The 10661-nt window shown below is 48.5% G+C and overlaps 1 protein-coding gene across 1 annotated transcript in view; it reads left to right on the forward strand.

Annotated features, from left to right (window-relative positions):
- Window positions 1-10435, forward strand: part of LY86 (lymphocyte antigen 86) — a 58094-nt gene extending 47659 nt beyond the window's left edge. The window contains exons 4-5 of the mRNA XM_044238469.1: window positions 6011-6063; window positions 10072-10435. Coding sequence (XP_044094404.1) covers window positions 6011-6063; window positions 10072-10155 — 137 coding nt within the window. The 3' untranslated portion in view covers window positions 10156-10435. The remainder of the gene's footprint in view (window positions 1-6010; window positions 6064-10071) is intronic.
- The last annotated feature ends 226 nt before the right edge of the window (window positions 10436-10661 follow it).

Consider the following 10661-nt stretch of genomic DNA (forward strand, 5'->3'; position numbering starts at 1 on the left):
GGCTCAGCCCCACTGGGATCCTTGGGCAACTGCAGGGTGCATGTCAGGATTGTCCCTTGGAAGGTGGGGAGGTTGTGGAATTTATCCCCAGATTGCAGCCCTCCTGGGTTGAGAGCTTGCAGAGGATAATGCCCTTGTGGTTGTCCTATGCAGGCCGTTGTACAGAGGGAAAGTATGGAGAGGTGCCAGGCTCTTGACCTGGGACAATGTCAGAGGCATGGCTGATGCTACCTAGGCTGCCCTGATTTCAAAACTGGTTAGGGGAGAGTGGCCAGGACAGCAGAAGGATCTGCGGGTGGGACCCAGCCCAGACCAGGCTGCAGAGCCTGGGCCCATGGAGCAGGAGCTGGATTTGGGCTTCCACCCAGGCCCTCAGCTGGCAGCCTGTGCAACTGCACATGGACACTCAGATCACTTCTGAGGTGATACAGGTGTGCTTACCACACTGGAAGTCCTCTGGTGGCCACCCTCAGGAAAGACATAAAGAAAGCACAGGGGCACCAGGTGGCTCAGTTGGTTAAGCGACTGACTTCAGCTCAGGTAATGATCCTGGAGTCCCAGGATCGGGTCCCACATTGGGCTCCCTGCTTGGCAGGGAGTCTCATTCTCCTCTGACCCTCCCGCTTCTCATGGTCTCATTCTCTCTCTCTCTCATTCTTTTTCTCTCTTTCAAATAAATAATCTTATTAAATTTAAGGAAAAAAAAATACATAAAGAAGGCACAGATTCTGGGGAATAAAAGGCGAAATGGCCTAGGAGATAAAGAGGCGGACAAAGTCAGGCACACCAAATTAATTAATTAATTACTAATTAATTAAAATAAACATTAAAAAATTAAAACTGGGCCTGGAGCTACCTGCCCACCCTGCCTGGACCCCATACGTTGAAACCCAGATGAAACCTCAAGGCTTTCAGGCCCACGAGGAATCTGTCTACAGCCACAGTCGCCACCCCACCCCCACCTTCCAGAGGCAGGGGACACTCCTCCACGTCCCCAGGCATGCAAGCGTATTATGAATTTAAACAAAAGCCCTGAACAGCAGCTAGTTCAGCGCCCTGTGGGACCAGAAAGCATATTCTACACCCTGCAGGGTCAGAGACTGAAAAAAAGCAGCGCTAAAATCTGGGAGAGATGAGGAGCAGCGCCCAGGTCTTAGCCATCTGCCAGACTTGAGTGTCTTAAAGGCAATGCCCAGAGGCAGGGAGAAGAGTGAAGACTATATTTAGAGCTTACTAAGATGAAGTAATGTGCTCGTTCCCTCTCGCTCCAGAGACAAGGCTCTAGTCTGCTTGGAACACTCTCCCTCCTCCCTCTTTGCTCTGGGACCACTACCCACAGGAGACCCCCCCCCGCCACAGGGGCCTCCTCAGCTCCTGAGGTGCCCCCACTCACTGCAGGGCAGGCTGAAGCCTGTGTCCCCCTAGTCGAGCACAGCTCCCCCCAAAATTCCCTTCCACTGGGCCTGGCTGGTAGAAAAAGACTTGAACCTGGAGTAAATAAATAAATGATGATTTTTAAAATCTTTGTTCTAATTGCCGTATTTATGACAAATTACAGCTCAAGTATTTTTACATTTTGTTGAGCATCCTCCTGGTGCTTAAATATTGATGACATTTAGGTAATAAATTTGGAAGACTGGAGGCAATTGCAGGAAGATACCAGGAAGGGCTAGGAAATGAGGAGAATGCATCCCACAGAATCCACATGTTCAGGGAGCGTTTCCAGCGGGCGTCCGTGCTGCCTGCAGAGGACTAAAGGCTGTAGAGCAGGGGGCAGCCCAGAACCTTGTGCCCATTGAATCCAAAACCCTTTGGGACCTTTTGTTTCCAGAATTTAAAAAATCTATTTCCTTTCTGAAAAAGACACTATGTGCCAACCACACAAAGATCTGGGTCAAAAACAAAGCCAATTTGCAGAAATGACTTCATGTGTTCCGAACTGGTGAGATGGGTTTCTGTAATCCACAGCACACCAAAAACTGATAAAGATTTCAAATGGAGGAAAGGAAGGAGTGGGTACAGATATACTGGGGCTCTTTTTATAGTCCTGGAATGTAAGAATGTTAATTAAAGGAATCTCAGAATCGGGGAGGATCTAAGAATGGAAGGGGCGAGAATTTAATTTTAGGTGTTGTTTCATTAGATTAAAAAAAAAAAAGACAGTTTCATGAGCTACCTGCAGCCATTCTCAAAAACTTCATGGACCCCCAAAAAGCTCCAAATGAAACTGTAAAGTATGAGAGACAGAGTTAATGAAAACCTCCCAGCCCAATTTGGTTGTGGATATTAGCATGTGAAACACACACTCGAAAACCTTGGAGCAGAAAATGAGCATAACAGGATATTAGATATCATTCTAATGTGATTCTTCAAAGAGCAGTCCTCCCCCATATTCTTAAAACAAAAGACGCGAACAGATCTTACGAGCTGTTGCCTCTGCCGAAAGGTTCCCAAACCTAGGCTTGATGTGTTTCTCAGCATCCAAGTGATTCTTGATGACGTTTCCTTTCTTCTCATCCAGTGGGTAATAACACAACTAATAAGTAAAGGCTCTAGCCTTCCTGGGGATCTCACTCTTCTCAGCAAGTTTACATACAGTTCTCTGGTCCACCCAATACACTGCAGGGGAGAAATTCCCATTTCCATCTTGCAAGTGTAGAAATTAACAGGCAGGACGAACACTGAGCTGGCCAATAGGAGAGCTGCGTCCTAAAGTCAGTTCTGTCTGTCTCCCAGGCCAACCCATTTGCCCTGCGCCACCTGAGAACAATCAGTAGAAGCATACAGCAGGGGAAAAATGTGTCCGAGGGAACCCAGCCAGGCCGGACGTGCACAGACATCCTCACTCCCCGTTCTTGGGTTCTGGTCCTGCTCCCGTGTCCCATACTTTGAGGGTCAGCGTGAGTGATCTGGACTGATTCATGCCCATAGCATTCACAGTCCTCACATTGTGAGCAGCAGAAATCCGTTCCTGCCAATAAAAGCAAAGGGATTTTCTGGAAGTGTATCTCGGAGTCACAGAAGGAGAGCAAAGGCCGCAACACCAGGCAGAAAGCGAACAGCCCCGGAGGCTGGTGAGCTGGAGTAAAACAAATCATCTCTTGCCAGAATAGATTGGCCCTGGTCTCTTCTTTGTCTTCTTGCTCAGACAGCTCTGGCTTTGGTCAGAGAACATCCACCGGGAAAGAGAGAATTTCCTAAAAAGGAATGTTGTTCGAGTAGCTGAGCTACTGCATAGCACAACTGCAGGGGGCACCACTCAAATAGATTATAACGTGAACGCTATGGCCTTGAATGCCAGCACTACAACTGAATTCAGGCAGCTCCCTCTGAACGGTCTGCACTTGTCAGAATCACCACCCGCATATACCTCTCACTTCTCACACCGTTAACTTTCTGTGGAGCTCGTCATTGTATCTTTCCCAATTACACTGGAAGATTCTTAAGGATGAAATCCAGAATTTCAACATCTCTACTTCTAAAACCACACCATACAGAGAAGTAGTTTCCAATAATTAAACTTTTGCTTATATCCACAACCAAATATATATTTCCTTTCAAATATAAATGGATCAGGGGCACCTGGGTGGCTCAGCCAGTTAAGCATCTGCCTTCAGCTCAGGCCACGATCCCAGGATCCTGGGATCCAGTCCTGAATTGGGCTCCTTGCTCAGCTGGACGCTGCTTCTCCCTCTCCCTCAGCTTGCCTCTCCCCCTGCTTGTGCTCATTCTCTCTCTTTCTCTTTCTCTGTCAAATAAATAAATAAATAAATATCTTTTAAAAAATGAATAAATGGCTCATTTAGTGCAATGAAATAGGAATTTTGTCCATCTGGCACCCAACATGTTTGCACAGTATCCTTGCAAGGTACAGGAAACTGACCACGGAAAGGAGGGATGGATATGTTGGGTGCATGAGCACTTAACAGAAGCCAAAGGTTATGCTAAGAATGGGTCTTCTGGTAGAAGTTCAGGTTCAGATTCCCTGGAGAAGCCTTTTTCAAAAAGGGTTACCCTTACTCTCCTGATATGATTCCATGCGGGCAGCTGCTCACGCACCAACCATGCTGTCCCTGGCCCAAAGCCCCTTTTCATGGAGAGAGTTTAGTCAGTCTCGAAATGTTTCCTGAACACTGGTTAGGCACCAGAGACTATGTGAGGCAGGAAGTCACTGGGCCATTAAAAGAGCTCAGTACCTTATGCCATCAGTAAACCAATAAGCATTTATTCAACTCCATTGTCCTCCACCATCCCTCCATTCTCACCACCGGATTGGCTGCTCTCATGGCTTATTTCCTAATCCAGTGTCCTGTGTCAGCAGAGCCCAGGCCCAGAGCTTTCCATCAAGGCCAGGATCACAATAACAGGAACAAGAATGAAGTTGGTTGGCAAACCCACGTCTGACTCTGGATCGGCTCATTCAACAACTTCTCTAACAACCCTATTTTACACCCTCCTGTGTGTTAGACTTTGCAACGTACTGAGAGTCATGCAAACAAGAAGGCATAGGCTACTGAAGGAAACAGCCTATAAACAAATGAGTACAGTTCTGGGAGGCCAATGATTCAAATGGTTCACATAATATCCTCATGTACTGTTGTATTGAGCACCAGGCATAGTGCCTGGTCTGCACTGGGCAGATGCCCATGGTGTGGACTGGTCAAAGTATTAATGGCAAACACTCACTGACTGCTTACCATGGGCCAGGTGCTATGGAAAGAGTTCTACTTGTGTTAACTCATGGGATGTTCATGACAACTCTATAAGGTGAATATTATTATAATCCCCACCTCATTTCCTGTTGAGGAAACTGAGGCACAAAAAGATCAGGTGACTTGCAGACTAATAATAAGAAAAGCCAAAATTCAAGCCCAGAACAATCTGACCCCAGAGGCTGTGCTCTTAAATATTGTGCTTATACTGTGTGAAGTGCGAGGGGCTGGGGCGGGGGATGGGGAGGGGGCTGGGGTTGGGGGAGCCGTTGGGTCACAGAGACAGCAGTAATTACTATGAGGAACTGGGCATGGTTTCAATATTCAATATTGACATGAATTGCCCACCCACCACCGTAACGTCCCAGCAGCTTGACCTCCACTAATGTTTTCCGTCATTCCACCTCGACCACTGACTCCCACATCAATTCTATGTGTTGTCATCACGAGCTAATGCACCACTTCTGAAATCTCAGTGTCAAGACATCTGCCTCTGGCTTCACCATGTCCTTCCAGCACATTCTAGGACCTTCATAGCAATGATGGAAACTCCATTCAGCTGACTCTACCACTGTTTCTACAGCAACCCACCCTGCCTTCATTTACTTCCTTACCCTTCCTAGCTTCCTTGACCTCTTCTTAGAAGTCTATTCCCAACAGCCTGGACTTTCTCTCCTTATCATTCTGGCTCACTAAGACTACCCAACCATCTACCCTTTCCATTCTTGTATCAGAGCTACTGAACGTTGCCTCATTCCCTCCTCCGGGCTTAGCTCAAATATCATCTCCTTAGAGATGCCTTCCCTGGCCAGCCATCCAACCAAACATGGCATTTCCTCGTTTGATATTTTAGCAAATTATTGAGTGCTTTCCAGACATTGTTATTAGCACTTTACGTTAATTATTTGAATCCTCAGAGCTCCAGGAAGTAGACACTGTTACTGTCATTATTGTACCATCCTGAAAAAGGAAACTGAGCCTAAAGAGGTAATGACTATCCCAGGCGGTCTCAGGACTGAACCCCACACAGCCCAGCTCCAGCCGGGCCTCTTAACCATCACACCATCTGCCTTTCACACAGCCAGCACATCTTCTAGCACTTTCTACAACCCAGGTACTGCCTTATTTAGTGATTTACATGCCATCAGTGACCTCTTCAGAATATGAGCAGCTGTGTGGACAGAGACCTTCTTCTCCATCACTGGATCCCTAGTGCACAGCCAGCACAGATAACATGAGCAAATCATTTTTGTTTAATATGATCGAGTAACATTATGTTTGTGTTGTGTCTGTTTCAGAGCAGATTTACTATGCTGGCCCCGTCAATAATCCTGGATTTGAAATTCTCCCGGTAAGGTCTTGGTTTTCTGTTCTGCTCTGTTACTTAATTATTATACTGAGTGGTTTCTTAGAGGAGGAGGAGGTGGAGGACAGAATTAAATTTAAATGGTTTCCACTGGCCATCACTAAGAAAACCCTTCTTCAAAAAAGCTGTTACCTCCTCCTGGGCACTTACAAACGTTTAAACACTGATTTTGCCATTTTGGTATTTAACATTTTATGTTCTGATGGACCCTTGGGGATCCTCTGGGCAGACAGCTCCCGCGGAGAGGGACACCCATGTTCTATCCTGCAGGATTGCCTGTGTCTTCGGGGACTGCATGGTCTAAAGTCCCTGGGGTACGGCGTGTCAGTGAGTCTGGCTGTGCAGAGAAAAGAAGAAACATGCAAACAACCATGACGGCTTATAGGCTCTCAGATTCCGGCCTTACATTATTACTCGTGGCTGCCACGGGTGAATAAAATGTCCCCACCCGGACTATTCACCAGCAAGTCTCATAGCTAAGAGTAGAGTTTTCCACTAACTCCATTTTAGGCAAAATAATGTGACCTTCTTAAATGGCTGAATTTAAGCACCTGTGACATAAGCAATACATTTGCAATATGCTACTCCTGAGACAATCTCATGGGCTATCATAAAAGGAATCACAAAGATGTATTAACTGTGTTTTCTGTTTCAACTTCTTCCTCTCAGTTTAAAAAAAACAAAAACAAAAACAAAAACAAAAAACAGTGCCTGACTCTGGGAAAGGTTCTCCTTCTGCATAATGAATTTGTTTAACTTTGTTTCATTTCTTGTGTGTGTGTGTGTTTCCTTTTTGTTTACAGCCTCTGAGTTCCTCAGGTGCAATCCTTTATGTCTAGAACATTCTCTAGTGTTGCTCTTGCAGATGGGAAGTTTCCAGCTTCCCCTTCCCCTCCAGGGTTCTCCAATCTTCTCTGCAGACCTTTCAGTAAAAAAAAAAAAAAAAAAATATGAAAGTCTTGCAAACTTCCTTACCTTCTAGAATGTAGGACCAAAATTCTACCAGCTAGGTTTTTTTTTTTTTCTTGAAATCTTTGTAATTTGGAATTCTTTTTCCTTCCCTATTTTCTTTCCGAATCTTCTCATCCCCCTTCCACGGGAGATTGACTTGAAATTTGCCAACAATTGGTTTTCATCTTGCATTATTGGCTTAAAATAAAAACAGTGCTCTTTAGGAGTTGCTATGAAATAGGAGGGAAAAGAACTTCTTAAAGGCACAGAATCCCTTTGAAAGAAAATCTGGCAGAGATGTAAAAGAAGTTTTACTGCATTCCCCTAGGACACTTGGGTGAGTGCAGGACCTGCATTCTTCAACCAATGATGGTGCTGCGAGATGTTGCCCAGTGTAAGGGCCAAGCCAGGCTCAGGTGTCCCCGCCGTGGGCATGGTTGCTTAAGGATGCATGGGTCCTCTTCCCCTTCTGAGGTTTAGGGTTCGGAAGCAGAAACCTGGCCAGCCCTGACTGCACCCAACCTGCTGACAGCTAGGCAAAACTGACAGGGGACATAACCCAAGTGGGACACATGCAACCTGTCACGTATGCTGGAGAGGCCGCCGCCCGCCTTACTCTCAACAGGAGCTCCGACGCTGGCTGAGAACCAGCTGCAGCCAGCCCAGCTTCCTTGGCTGACAGCCAGCCAGCAAGACTCAGAGACTTTGCTTCCTAATATGGGACAGAGACAGTGTGAAGCCTTCTGGTTTTAAAAGACCTGCCCCGGATCCCCTCCTCCCACCAAATCCCCCAGAGAAGGGCTCTGTGCTAATTCCATCCCTGTTTGGCTGGAAACTTTTCCACTCAGCAGTCAGTCTTGCTCAGCAGTGTCTTGGTGTCACTTTCTTTTTAACACAGCTGGTCCCTTGGCCCAGGGACTGAAGTCCTGCCCTGAGCCCTGCTTCTCTATGACTGCTGTTTTCTGAATTAGAATTTAGAGATCCTTTGGGCTTCTAAAATGTGTGGACAATCACTTGTAGTCTACATAGAGCCTAATCTGCCTCAGCGCCAAGGAAACAACTGTAGATTCCTGACCCATGCATGCAGAGCTCTCCTCAACAGGGAAGAGTCTGCCGCTCTCTGTCCCTTGTCCCTAGTCTGTTCCTCCCCGTCCTCCTAGCATGTCCCGCCACTTTCCTGCGGGTGAGCACAGTTGCCCAAAGTCTCTTGCATTCTAAACCAGAGTCCGCGTATCTTGTACATAGGTAGGTATGTGTGCGCGTACGGAATGTAAGTATGGGAGTCATGATCTAGAAACCTTCCTGCAAATGCATCTTTTCTTAGGCTTTATAAGGCTATAATGAAAAATTCATTTGCTTTTCGAATTGGGGAGTGTGTGTGCTCTTGAAGGCACATGGACACGAAACGGGAGGCGATGGCGAAGGGGATGCGAGCAGGTGCATGTCTGAACTGCTCTTTACTCATACTGAGTTTTCTAACTTCCACACTGCGTCGGTTAAATCCCTGCGCTGCTTCTGAAATCACAGCTGCTCATATCTGGGTGGGCAGCCTCACGGGAGCCTATGTGGTCACAGATGCTCAAGCTGAACAGCGCCCTAGAGGACGCTCCAAGCAGCCCTCTCGCCTCAGCCGCCATCCAGAGAACAGCCTGGCCCTGGCAAACGCAGCTTCCATTGTTGGGGAACCCGCTCGCTCCTGGACCTCTGCTAATTGCTAGAAAGTTGTTCTTCTCCAAGAAAAACTGCCTCTCCTGCAACCTCCATCCAGTGGTCTGATTTATTCCTTCCCTCCGGCCGTATACAGATTAAACCCCTTTTCTTCTTTGGGCGATGGGCACTTCAAAAGATGTGCCAGGAATCTCTTGGGATCCTTCCCTCTTGGGCCCTTTGCCCTGCTTACCACCACCTCCCAAGGCCCAGCGCATCTCTTTCCGGACGGGTGAACCTGCAGACATGTCCCCACCACGTGTCCTCTGGGGCCTGGGGTGGGACTTTGGCACTGAACAGACACACGGGCTCTTCCGCAACTTCGCATTCAGCCCAGCCACTCACCACGGACGAAGAGAGCCCTCTGTGGAGTGTCATTGCCAGAAAAGAGCGCTAAAATGTGACCATACTTCCTCTCATAGAGCATTCTGGTTTCGTGCAGTTGAATTTTGATCCCCGAGAGGCCTTCTCTGTCTCAGCAAATGGCACTTGATCGTTCCAGTGGCTCAGACCAGGATCTTTGGCATCACCCTCTGCCCCTCTCTTTCTCTGCCACCCGCATGAGTTTTCCCGGTAAAGCATTATGGGCTCTTTCTTCAAAATCTGTCCAGAATCCAGTCTGGATTCCTCTCCTCATCTCTGCCGTCTGCTCCAGCCTGGGTAGACTCCCACCTGGTTTTAAGGGCTTTCACTCTCTGCCCCTACAGGCTCTGTGGGCGGCCGGAAGGATCCTATTACCCTACAATTGGGATCAGGCCAGTCCCCTGGGGAAGTGCTCTCATGACCTGTGTCCCTGTCAGAGTACGAGCCAGCATCCTCACTATGGCCCACGAGGCCATCCCTGTCTCATGACCTCTCTCTCCTCCTGTGCTTCCCTCTCCCAGCAGTCCCGTGGGGGTCCTCCCTGTTTCTCACACACAGAGTGACAGACCTCAGAGCAGCGGGGGTGCCCCCCACTCTTCTGCGGGTCTTTGCCCAATGATCCCCTTTGCAGCTCAACCTGCTTGAAGCACCCTGCCTAAAACTGCCCACCAGCACTAGCCCAAACCCCACCCTGCCCTGCCCGGCCCAGTGCCGCTGCCTCTCCCCTTCCCTGCCTGTGTTCTGTCCCCAGCACCGGCATAGGCAGAGTGCCCATAGTGAAGCATCGGGGACATAGTCTGTCTGTCCCAGGGAGCCCGTAAGCGCCTCGAAGTGAGTTTGGATTGCCTGGTTCTACTTTATCCCCAGTGTCTAAACCAGGGCTGGCTCCTAGGAGGCACTTGCTGACCACCGGTGGAATAATGGGTTGCTTTGCGAGTCACACATCTCATGCTTTCCCTGCGTCCCTTCCAGGGAGAATACCAGGTTTTGCTGGAACTGTATAATGGAGACCGTTCCACGGTGGCCTGCGCCAATGCCACCGTCATTTCTTCCTGAGCAGCTGAAACTTGGTGTGTCTGCTGGGAACTGCAAGCCACTGAAGTTGGACCTGCTCTGTAAGAAAAACCAGTCGACGACAGAGAGGCAGGCACAGGTTCTAGCCCCCAGACCAGACGTCCTCAGACTCCACGTGCCTACATGCTTCTAGGTCCCCTCCTGGTAGTCACGATGTTATCCTGTGGGCCTGCCCTCCTCCCTGGGGTCAAACTCACCTGCTTCTCAGCTCCTCAGGAGTATTTCCCCTGTGACCCCAAATAAAGAAAGCTGGTCCACTGTGGTTCCTCGTGGTCTGTTCAAAGTGTCAGTGCAATGCCGTAGTTACAAGGTGATCTCCTCCAGACAAAGTGCCAGGTGCTGGCGAAGCATAAGGAGTTCTAAGAGATCAAGAAGGCTGGGCACCTACGTGGCTCTGTTGGTGAAGCAACTGCCTTCGGCTCAGGTCATGATCCCGGAGTCCCGGGATCGAGTCCTGCATTGGGTTTCCTGCTCGGTGGGGAGTCTGC

This window comes from Neovison vison, chromosome 1 (genome assembly GCF_020171115.1).
Source record: "Neovison vison isolate M4711 chromosome 1, ASM_NN_V1, whole genome shotgun sequence".
NCBI classification, from domain to species: domain Eukaryota; kingdom Metazoa; phylum Chordata; class Mammalia; order Carnivora; family Mustelidae; genus Neogale; species Neogale vison.